The following is a 12,431-nucleotide window of genomic DNA, read 5'->3' as shown; positions in this document are numbered from 1 at the left end:
TCTACTCCTCTCTGCCTCTCTGTCCTGCTCTGCTGAAAATTTTGAGGACAGGGTTTTGGAAGTCTTTGTACTTGTCCCTTCCCCTTACAACCCTCACAAAGGGAATCAATTTTGCTTAGCTACAAAAGGTTATTACAGCAGGAAATGCTGGGGAAGGAGCACATGACTTCAATGCTGTTACCAGAGGAGAGAGACCTCCCACCCTTTGTTTCTGCTTTTTCCCATTTTTCTTAAAAGAATTTGAACAAACCACATGACAAAATATTTTAAAATTAATTCTCAGCCATTACATAGAAGCCACAATGAGCATGTTAAAGTTGAATGACAAATGACAGGATATAATCTTCTCTTCAAGTTAAAGTGAAAAATCAAACAAAAAATTCAATGAACAGCTGTATGTTATTCTGAAATCCTGCAGAAGTGTTTTATCTGTTTTGAAAAGTTATTTTGATGAAAGGACAGGGAGCAGAAAATGGGAATTTAAGATTTATTCTATTTTTGTATTTCTAAAGCTTTTTTATCCAGGAATTGGGGAAATATTTTCCTTTGGCTTTTTTTTTTTTTAAAACCACTGCCCCCTTTTCCAAAAATCATTAATTCTTTATCAGTTGTGGGTAGCAGTGCTAGTGTTCTCTACATAATGTCATGCAGAGATATACACACACACCCTGCATTCAGAGAGCTGTGCCAGAAATTGGACTCACTAGAGCAAAAAAAGAACCTTAAATTATCTCAGCAGGGAGCATAGAAGAGAAGAAGGGTATGAAGATGCTTAAAAACATGTGATTTTGTTCTGTGCTAGAATAAAAACAGCCTAGATTCTTCAGTGCTTTAAGTACAAATTTCTGAGTTTCTGTCGCCAAGGAAAAATGGAAGAACACATTTTCACAAATGTTATTTCTGTTTCATGGACAGTAAACAGAATAGTAAGAAAAATCTTTCCCTTTTTGGAAACACTCATTTTTAAAGACTTCCTTCCAGAAAGCTGGTGCTTTATATTTGACAATCAGAGTCCCAGATACATTACCAATAGTAGACGACTATTCCAGGAGATCAGACAAAAATAAAACACAATTGTTTTGGAAAGTGTTTTTGATGTACAGTGGTAGACTACTTACAGCTGTGGTGATGTGGTTTGCAGTTCCTGCAGTAATTGCTCCAGTCCTGCCCCACCCCCAATCGTTTAATGCATGTCAATATTCAGCCATGTTTAATGCTGCCATACATCTCCCAGTGGACCTTACCTCCTCCTCTTTGAGCTTTTGTCTCCGTTTTTCTTCAACAGCTGCTCTCTTCTGCTCCTCTCTCTGCCTCTGTTCCTCCAGTCTTCTCCATCGCTCCTCCATTTGCTTTTCATACTGAAGTTTTGCTCTTCTCTCCTTCTCCAGTATCTGCTGTTCCCTAGCAGCTTGTGCAGAGAAAAAGGTGCATTTCACTTCATGCAAATTTGCTTCTGCTTAAAAATTATTTGATAACATGAAACAATAGTCTAAAATACAAGTACACAAGGTTTTAGTCCACTAAGATTAAAAATATAGTGCACAGAAGTGCTGAAACTATTAGTAAATCTAAGTGATTTGCTCAATAAATAAAAAAGGAAGCCCTTGTACACAAGGTGCCAGTTTGTACCCCTTACCTATGTACAAACAGTGTACAGAACAGTTTAACAAATTTTTTTTATGTTTCAAGTCCCTCTGAAGCTTAAAGCCAAATTATTTTTTCAGACGTACTGTTCCTAGTAAGCTTTGAAGGAAATCAGCTACATATGTTGAAGCAAAAGCCCTTGGGATTTCTTTAAAACTGTGCTTCTTGTTGTGGAGCTGCCTTCAAAATAGACACATGTAAATAATATATGCTAAGTTTCCTATTAAGTTTTGAAAATACATCTTTCAGCTCATAACTTGCATAACTAAAGCTACATCTTTACCCACTTCTGCCTCTTCACATGAAAAAAGAATTACTTCTGATATTGAGGGTTTGCCCAGCTGTTTATTCCAACTGGAGCAATAATCTTCATGGGACATTACTCCAATGTTCCAGAAATTCAGACTCCAACAACTGGAGTGTTGCTTCAGGTGTACATAGGAGAACAAGTAGTATGAATTGATGTGGCAAATTGAGAGGAAAAATCCATTTTCCATGCAAGTGTATTCCATAAAAAGGCAGGAAAGAGGAGCTCAGTAAGCATGCCTACATACACACAAGCCTGTAGTGTCACATACCAACACACATACAGCCAATATCAAAGAAGGAATAGTGCCAGGCTAAGAACTTGAAAGTCAGGGAAAGCCAGAATTAACACTGTTTATATTAGAGCTAGTCCTTCTTCCTGCTCACTGATTCAGCCTGTGTTTCTTCAGTTCCTGTTTCCTTGTGTGGCACATCGTCACCCTTCTAACTCTCTCACATTATCTTCCCATCCTTCCTAGGCTCTTGCCCAGCCACCCCAAACCCCATCCCAAATTCTCAGATCACCCTTTTCCCCTCAGTTCCTGCCCCCAGGCTCTTTAACCACAGCTGTGACTTCCAGTCGCTCTTAGCTCCACTCCATCCCAACGTCCCCGGGTGAAAACCAGAGTCCTTCCAACACCCAGATCCTTTTCCAACATTCCATTTCTTTCCCTTGAATACAGAATCCTTCTACAATACTTGTTCCTCAAGTCCAGTCTGCTTTTCAGAACAACTTCTAGCTTATTCTTGTTAGAAATACAGTTGCTGTTGTCTTCCCCTTTTGCCTTATGAAAATCCACTCATCTTCCCCACTCAGGACAGGGCTGTATGAGGGGAATGTCAGTGATGCAGTGAGCCTGGATTGAATGCATGAAGATTCAGACTTGTCAACAGAAAAAGTTACCTCAGAGACAGTGGATAACAAGTGACCAGGCATTAATTGTTCCAACTGCTAGCCACAACAGGTAGAGCAGGTGAAAAAAAGCATGCTGGAGTTCATAAAAACCAAAAATAAAGTGAGGTGTCCAGAGATTGTGCTAAGATTACCTTCTGAGTAAGTAGGTGAAACCTGGGATTGATTCTGGACAGAGAAGGAAACAATTCTGTCATCATGGACACATGTACCATTCCTGTTGCTTAATTTAGGGATGCAAAACCACTGATTAGTGAGTTTTGTCTTGGGTGAAAATGTTACTTCATATTGCTACATGGTACCTGCTTACTGCTTAAAGACCTGACCTTCTGGGTAACATGCTACTTTTTTTCCGAACATCTAAAAGAAAATGGTCAAATACCCAAAGTTTCCCATTAGAGTAATAGTCTTAACCCTAAAGAAAAATGTTTCCAGGAGGCATATATGATGTCTGGAAGAAAACTGCAGACACCACCTTCTAAATCCCCTGGGCCAACCACTCCCAAATTCTCCAGGTTTCAGTTTCCTTCTCATCTCCTCTTCTGCCCCAAGTCCTTTCAAATCTAATCATCATATCACTTTCTTGGGAACAAGAAAAGAAGGGATAATCAGGAGGAAAGAAGAAATAGCCTACATTGAGCATACCTGGAAGAGAAGTAAGCCCCAGATAGACAGAAGCTCAGGCAAGATTAAGTACTAAAGAGCAGCAGATTTTCACCAGAACTACAAAAAGGAATCTTGCTGACCAAGTCCATGGTAATAAAAAATGTCAAGTCACTGGTCTCAAGCCCCAGACTTTGTCAAGAAACAATCAACAGTTTGTTTACTTAATGCAAGGAAAACAGTATTTTCCTATGGTTCTTTTGACAGGTGCCCATACTTAGTTGACATTTCTTCAAAATATATGCTTATCTTAAATTTTACAAAAATCACAAAATACTGACAATTCCTTCTGCTAGGTATTGTCAGGTAATCTCTAGGAACATTGCTACTGACTTTTCTTGTCGTTACAACAAGGAAAAGTGAAGTTAACTGTTTAACACTTTTTTTATATCCATAGAGAGAGATATAAGAAGTCCAAACCAATGTTGAACAATTAATTTCATTTATGTACACATAAGTGTATATCTATACATACACACAAATATATACTTACATGTTTATCTTTTAATTGTATATACACCCACTCCCCTTAAACATATATTTATACTTTTCACATATGTATTTTACAATTCTCTCAACATTTCCCTGGTCCTATTAATAGACCAAAAATAACTGATTGTTTTTAAAAAAATCTGAAATAATTGCTTATGTTATTCAGGAACTGAATAATGTTTTTTATCATTCTCCCGAAAGATTAACCATTTTACAACTTACAGAAAAGTACAGGCTTTAATGCTGTACTTAACAACTCTATCATATATTTCAAGATGGCTAAAACTGAGCAGATTAAAATTGAGGTTGCTTTACCAAATCATCCTACATATTATTCTGACTATTATTCAAGGCTTATTTGGTATTTTCACAAACCAGGATCATAACAGCAATATCTTGAACCCAAACTTATATTCAAAAGCTCACAAATAAAAGAAGAAAGTCAACTTGTAAATATAGAATACTAAATATTTGACTGGAAATCCAGAAAGATTATTCTTTATAATTTGAGTTAAAAGAAGTGGTAAAGACTAGGAACAGACTGAATAACAAGATTTAAAATTCTGAACAGAAAAAACACTATGTTAGTTAGTTAAGCCTATTAAAATGTGTATATAAATAATACATACAACCTCCTGCCAACTTACCAAGGTATTTCTCCCTTTCTTCTCTTCTTTCCTTTGCCAGTCTTTGTCTTTCATCAGTTTTCAGAAATCCATCAATAGCTGAAGACAAAGGGAGGGAAAAAAAAGTCTTAAAAAGCTGTTAGCAAAACTAAAGCAACGTTCAAAAGAAATTTAAAAAATCCATCAAAAAGAAATCATAACTATTGCATTTAACAAATCCAATAACAAAACCAATTTTGCTCTTGTATGCAGGTGGGTTAATGAGCTGGGATTTGGGTACCTCTTGAGCACATTCTCCCACCTACTGCTGAACTCCAAGCATGGTTCCTCAGCGTAAATGCCTGACTCCTCAGAGCAAACAAGCATGCTGTTAGTGCTTGTTTCAAAACTTGAAACTTCCTTGGGAAAAACCATAAAGATGCAATTAACATACATTTATCTTTGTTAATAAGCTAATTTTAAGTTTTTTTGCTAGAAAGTAAAAGGTGGCTCAGAAAAGCAGTAAGCAGCTATGTGGAGTCCCAGCCTTCATATTTATGGCTGACCACAGCTCCCCAGTTTCCTCACTCACTCAGCATCAGCTCATTTCAACAACCAGCAATTACTGCTGGATGGGACTATGGAAGCAGCAGCCCTCCTCCCCTCTTTCCCAGGCAGGAAATACTTTGTTTCCTCCTGGAGTTGGTATCTGGAAGTAGGATGCTTGTTTGGGAGGAGGTTGCCTAAGGGTTTCGTACCTGGATCTGGACACCCCAGTTCTTTGCACAGCATGAGAAGCTGAAAAGCCCAGTTTAAGGAGGCAGGAAGGCAGAGTGTGACACACCAGGTGCCTTGGAGTCACCTACCTGTATGCCCTGGAACAAGCACCAGATGGACCTTAGGTGGACCTTCTGCAACAGCAGGGGTAAGGCCACCAATGAGTGCCTTGAGGATGGTACCTGCTTAAAACAGCTGACAGGGCCTCCAGTGCCCTTCCTTCCCTCTCTTCTCAGGGTCTCCTGCAGTCTGAGCAGTGCTGCAGTGAAAACAGGCACGGTGTCTCACAGCACAGTTTACATCCTTTGCAATCATTATCTGGGCTCCCTACCGAGTTGCTGAATTCTAATTAAGTTCCCTTCCTTTTGCTCTGAGAACTGTACTTGTTAATTTTATCAGATGAATATGAATGGAAAAATTACATAGACTGTAACCCCAACTAACTTCCTGAAAAGTCACACTTGCAGGTTCCTTTCCAAAGGCAACCTGCCTGTGGGAGCAAGGATTTTGCATAGCAAGTACCTTTCTATAAAATGCACTGTTCTGTAGGAACGGTGAAAGCCAGTCTAGGTGGTGACTGGTGACAAAGGTGGGGTCTCAGCTGTCCCCCATTACAATAACAGCTTGCTTTTTCCCCAAGCAGCACCTTCAAAGACCATCTCTAATCCTCCTCGGCACACATAGACTGTGACTACCTGAAGGCAGCCAGGCTCCTGGAAAAATGAGATTATAGCTCCCAGCTGGTTAATTACAACTAAATTTGTGGGTCAAATACATATTTTTTTATTACTAAAGACTCATCCTACTTCCATACTAGTTCACTTGTTTGCTCACTTGGTTGACATTTATTTTCAGATTTGACAAGGAAGAAGGAGACAAGAGGTGGCAGGAAAGCAACCACAGCAAAGGGTTATAACTGCTTTGAAGGGGCCTGCAATAAGTAGACAAGAAGGTGAATCCTGTTGTCAGCATAGGTATATTACAGCTCCAGTGGAAAGTTTTTCAGTGGTCTCAAAGTCAAACAAACATGAGACTTACAACTCATGATAGGAGCAGCAGAGAGATGTGAAATTCAGATTGGATCAAGAGCCCAAAGATGGTAGACTAAGCTTGGGAACAAGGAGACTGGAGAAAGGGAAAGAACCAAGCAGAGGCATGATTTAAGGTCTTCTGTGGCAAAGGATGTAACTCAGATGGAGAGGTGGAACCTAAAGTACAGAAACTAGACTGGGGATAAGTAGGAGGGATAAGAGAGTTACAGCAAGAGAATTCATGTCCAAGAACTACATTCACAAAATCCTGCACTGATTCTCATCACTGTCCTGCTTACAGTAACTATCTCAGAAACCCATCAGCAAAAATACATCCCATTATGCCTATCAATAAAATCTCAGCTAACTCATCTCTACTTTGATTGCTTCATGAACACAACTGGTAGAAGTGGATCTAAAAGCCTTGCTTACAACTGCCATTGTTATCCAAAGCTGATGCACAATTTTTCAGGTTGGCTTTCTCAAGCAATTGAATATCTCAACCCAATTCAGAAAATACTAAAAGATGATCAAGGCTGTAATATAACATACTTAAGAAACGAGAATGTATCCAAATTGAAGCAGTCTGTACATTCTTTGTTTTGCCTGCTCTTACATACATATTTTTTTCCTTTTAGATCACTTTGCTTACTCATTCAGTGCATAAGAGTTGAACCAAGTTCAAAGTTATTAGTGCTTCTTGCTTCATTTCTTTCTGAAACTGAGAAGTAGACAGAGCTATACCCAAAGGCTTTTTAGAGAACAGCACTCCAGACCTGGCTACATCACAGGTGAAACCACAAATACACGGAATTACCGCTCATTAAATATGCAAAAAACCAACATGAACACCCCCCCCCCCAAAACAGTGGAGGAAAAGTACATTCTAATACCTCCAGGCATCAAACACAGGATGGCAAGAGTAGCACTAAAATAGCACTGCCACCCTCAATACTGGCATTTCTTAACTCAAGTACTTGACTTTGCAAATCAGCATGCCTGACAAAAATCAGAAACTTGCCTGCCTTCAGAAACTAAATACAGTTTTGAAGGACAGAATAACTGATCCCTGGGTGATAGCTTGTACCTTAAGATGATTTTCAAAGGCCAAAACTACTGTACTTTATGCATCTTCATATAACATTCATAAGACATTATAAATGCAGTGGGCACAGCAGTTACCTGTGGCAAGAATTTTCATTAATGAATTCAAATTCCATTTGTCAAAGGAGACTGCAAGCAGCAAGCTGGCGCAGGTAACTATCCCGGGAATAGGGTAAGCGCATTCGTGTCCCATAACAAGGAACTGCCAGCAGAGGGCAGGAGAAGGTCTGAATGAACAACAAAACCCCACGGCAAAATCGCTCTTACTGAGCTAAGTGACCGCAGGTTAAGTCTGTATACGCAGCTTTAGAGCTTTCCTCATATTTACAGCTAAGCCTCTGATCCCCCACTTAAAGAGGCATGTAACAGCTAACAACATGTTTAGAGTCAGGACATAGATGCAGGCTGGTTGTTCTTCTGCCAACCAGAGTAATGAATACAAGGGGATAATGGCAGAAAATTCTCTAATAAACCTTTATTCCCAGACTTGCAGAGGAATAAGGAAACTGCAATAATAACATCAAAGATTTTACTCTTAGGAAATGCACACGCACAAACTGCTGCTACTTCTTATTCTACTTCTTGGCCCTCCCCAAAAGTCTCCTTTGTACAGTCTCCACTCTCAAAGGTATGCACTTAGGCACTGGGCCAATTCCTTGAGATTGTGCCTCATTTCTTTGATTGAGGAGGGCCAGCTGTTCATCTGGGACTTTGTTACAATGAGCATTTCTAAAGAAAAAGACCGTAATGTAAAACGAGTTCAAATGTCAGCAGCAGACCTGCAGCAATAATATAACAGCTAATGCTGCAGGATTCCTTCAATACTTTCATGTTATTTGAAATTAAATATTCACAGAAGTAAAACCCAACATTTTAATCACTGCTTCGACACTTTTTTATGGGCAAGGTAAACCTATTCAGACTGATGAAACAGTGCCAGAATGTGTCCACACACTGCACTGCTCCACATACTGCTTGTGAAAGTCTCTTGGTGGTTGCTCAAGACAGAGGAAGGCTGTCCTCTGCTGATGAGACACAAGGCAAGCTCTGTCTTTTGAAATCCATATCCTGTTTTTGGTGAGAAGACAAGTACTCGAGCAGGACAATCAGGTTATTGGAAGCTGAGACTACATTTCAAAAGGATCAACAGGCTGCTTGGGCATCTTCTCTCCTGAAATTCACACCTGAGTAATTGTCAGCAGGTAAGGTCTCTATTAATTTTTTTTTCTACTTTGTTGTTGAACCCCCACCCCTTCTGTCCTCTCTAATACCCCATGGTATTTGGTTTCACAATATATTTATACACAGCAGATATTGAAGCCCTTGTTGGGCATCCTGACACAAGAAGAGTAAGCTGGGCATCTGAGACCAGTTCTACATAACAGTGAACCACACAGAGACCTCTGGCCCTCCTGGCATGACCACATTCAACACATTTAGAGTTTTGTCCATTCTACCTGACATTGTCCAACACTTTTGGACCTGTGCCACAGTGTGTGTCACCTACGCTGATGTTGCTGCATTCCCAGTTTGAATGCAGTTCTGCCCATGGGTGGCCTTGCGTGGGACCAGATGATCCTGAGACACCACTGCACTTATACCCACTGTTTGCTGGCAAACTCTGTTGTTTCAAATAATGTAATCTTCATCTACAAAAACAAGGTTTTGCTCCCTAAAAACCTGCTTTCTCTCCGTTGGGACTGTTCTTTGAGACGATAATGAACAGCTGTTTTCCACCTGTCACTGTTTCCCTCTGGGTATTTCTGAATGAAGAAATGTTCAAGTTTTCAGCTACTAACTATACTTTGAGGGGGAAAAAAGGTTATATGTGACTGTACCTGGATGACACTTTCTAAATTTTAAGAAGCACTTTTCTAAATTTTAATTATTATATAGCTGAGAGGATTTCAGGTAGAGGCAACATGTGAACACCACAAGGCTTTTGCAGGTAGGTTCAGTAAGATTTGGTGGATTATTGTCCTTTTTGATAATGGTCTTTTGCTACATTTTCTTTAATTAAAAAAGCTCTTTATTCTATTGCATTCAAAAATCTTAATACAAAGAATCAGAATTTTCCCACTTTCAGCTACTTAATTCGCCAGGCTGGATTTCAAATATAACCAGAAAAGAAAAAGGAGTATTTTCCATTACGCCTAATTAAAATACCAGGATATTTATTTGTTGTTACAAAGATGTTAAGTGGATGAAGTCATTAAAGGCAAACAGTTGCCAAAGAGTGACATTTCAGAACCCCAGGCTAATTGTCTGAGAGATGGCCTGGCAGATAGAACAGAGAAGCTGTCAGGGACTGCACGCTCTGGTTAAACAACTAGGACACCTGCCTTACACTCCTGGTCCCCATCCTGGATTTTCAAATTATCCATTTGAATCAAGAACTTTAGCTGTAAAACATACTTACACAAAGAATGCAGTAGCTAAATATATACTACTTGTACATTTATTTAAGTTTAGGGTGAAATTGCTCCAAAATGCTGGCCAAGTAACTGTGGAATTATACAGAGAGTATATATAGGTCATTTTATCAACACATATATTAATAGAAAAATCTTAATTACTGCACGGGGAGGAAAAAATTGCTAAAATATAAATGGCAGATCTTCTCAGTTTTGCATGAGCCCACAGACACCTAATCAACTACATGGGGTTGTGTACAAATGTGTGTGCAGCCCTAACAGTGCCCCAAGGAGACTCCAGTATCAAACAGACACAGCAGATGCACCTCAGTAGCACTCAGAGAATGGTAAGATACATTAGCAGAACGTTTTTACTTATGAAAACACTAGATAATTAATCTAGTGTTATTATTTAGTTAGTTTCCTGAACAGGTCCCTGCTAGACAGCCTCCCACATAGCCCATACCAAGCAGCAGCACTGTGTCCAATGTGTTCTACACTGATGTTTTATTAATATGCTTCTGTAACCTCTCAGGCAGAAAGGAGTCCAGAGGCTTAACCAGTGCTTGGCAGTGTCTTTCTCACAGATTTAACACACATGAACGTTTACAGCTGTATTTTTCAAGCACCACTAGACCCCAGACCCATTTGGCATCTGTAGGTAAGATCTTCCCTTCTATAGCCTGTCCAGCAACTTTCTGAAAGGAAACACTGGGCATTCTGGAAAGGATAAAAAAAAAAAACCAAAACAAAACACAACTACTGTTTCTAAGTCACAACTAACACTTTGAAACTTCTAGGGTTTGCCAAGGTGGCACTAGCTGGAAATTTTATACTAAAGCAATAAGCAAACCCATCAACCCCAAAGCTTTAAACATTTCAAATACACAATTTTTTTCCATGACTGAAATACTTTTCTTCTTTTTCTCACTCACTGCATATCTCCTGAATCAGCAATAGTTCCAACTTGTATATACAATTTTGCATTGATAAACTTGCACAGACTAGTTTCACTGACTTCAGCAGAATGACTCTGTTAAAACAGAAAATATGGAAATATCTTGTTAAAATCAGGAAGCCCATGTTTATCCCCCCCAAGTCTGAAAAAAACAAAAAAGGTCTTATCACTTATGTACTATCATATTGAATGGAAAATTTATTTTTTGGAAGAAGAGTAGCTAAAAATACTGTAGACACTGCTTGTCTGGTTCACTTTACTTTGAGTTTTGCAAGAAAAAGCCTCAGTGTAAGACAATAAGCCTCAAGTCCCAGTTATTTTCCCAAATTATCTAAAGGAAACTTTTTAGGATCAGATAACTTTGTTCTTCCATCACAGAAAATTCTGAACAGCCTCCTTTTTAGGAACATACACATCAAAATTAAAGAAATTCAATTTATTGGTAACAATTTTTGTTACCAAAATGAACAAGAAAGAAGTTTTGGATCTATTGATGTGGTCAGCAGCACTGTGTCCAATGTGTGTTCTACACTGATGTTTTATTAATGTCCTTCTGTAATCTCTCAGGCAGAAAGGAGTCCAGAGGCTTAACCAGTGCTTGACAGTGTCTTTCTCACAGATTTAACACACATGAACATTTATAGCTGTATTTATGTGTATAGTGTAGTCTAGCACAATTCAATTCCTAACTAAAAGTGTTTCTGGACTGACAATACATATCTATGTATCAGCATCTGCTGATGTTATAAATTGATTATTAGATAACCAGAACTTAGTGAAAAAACTAGCATCTCGATGAGAAATTCAGATCTTTTTAGCATGAGAAGACCAGATGGGAAACGTAAGTATCCATTTCTCCCACCTCCAGCTAGCTTGTAATTCCCCAATGCACATTAAACCCCACTTCCTGTTCAAGTTAATTGGCTTTGCTAGTGTATGGCACTGAATAGTGATCTTGTGCTTTGGTGGCTTTACAAACGTCACTGCTGTGTTGCACTCTCTAGTGATAGCTGAAGTGCATAAAGACAGCAAAAGCGAAGGGAGCACTGAGCTGCTTTCCCATATCAGGTAGGAAGAGCTTCAGTGGAAGCCTTGCACAGCCCTCAGGCAGGCGAGGAGCTGACCACAGCTGAGGTGCACCACAGTTCATTCTCCTGCAGGTTGTTTCCCTGCTGACCCCTTGATCAAACCTTCACAGCAGCACCTCATGCTGCAAATTTAAAACCAAAGGTGCAGGAGCCAGTACTTGCAGATACTATCTGTAGAAAACAGAGCTTCCCCAACGTGAGCACCCAGGTAACTTGGAGCACACAGGGCTGAGCTCCCATCTTCACGCTCAGGCTCTTTGGTGTGTGACCCCAGTCACCTTCCTCTCTGCAGTGGGTGGCTGTCCTGCCTCCTGCCGCAGGCCAGACACCCCCACAGCCCCCACACCAGCACCCAGCACTAAAATTTTGCTACATGGCGAAGAGGGAAGTTGGAATGATTTTCTCACTGTGGCAGCTACCTGGAGCATGTGAAGCT

At 39.7% G+C, this 12,431-nt stretch overlaps 1 protein-coding gene across 4 annotated transcripts in view; it reads right to left on the bottom strand.

Annotated features, from left to right (window-relative positions):
- The window catches only part of MAP7D2 (MAP7 domain containing 2), a 61,504-nt gene that overhangs the window by 31,498 nt on the left and 17,575 nt on the right, over positions 1–12,431 (bottom strand). For 2 of the 4 annotated variants that reach the window (XM_042036667.1, XM_042036676.1), the window contains exons 2-3: positions 4,666–4,743; positions 1,245–1,408 (exon numbers count right to left, since the gene is read on the bottom strand). In XM_042036667.1, coding sequence (XP_041892601.1) covers positions 1,245–1,408; positions 4,666–4,743 — 242 coding nt within the window. Of the gene's footprint in view, positions 1–1,244; positions 1,409–4,665; positions 4,744–4,924; positions 4,953–10,884; positions 10,952–12,431 lie in introns of those variants that run through there. The other 2 variants (XM_042036653.1, XM_042036659.1) reach the window with 2 other exon arrangements.

This window comes from Corvus kubaryi, unplaced genomic scaffold (assembly GCF_017639235.1).
Source record: "Corvus kubaryi isolate FWS band 111438036 unplaced genomic scaffold, C.kubaryi_AGA036_p1.0 133, whole genome shotgun sequence".
Classification (NCBI taxonomy): Eukaryota; Metazoa; Chordata; class Aves; order Passeriformes; family Corvidae; genus Corvus; species Corvus kubaryi.
The sequence above is the reverse complement of the archived record's forward strand: the minus strand, read 5'-3'. Positions and strand labels throughout refer to the sequence as shown.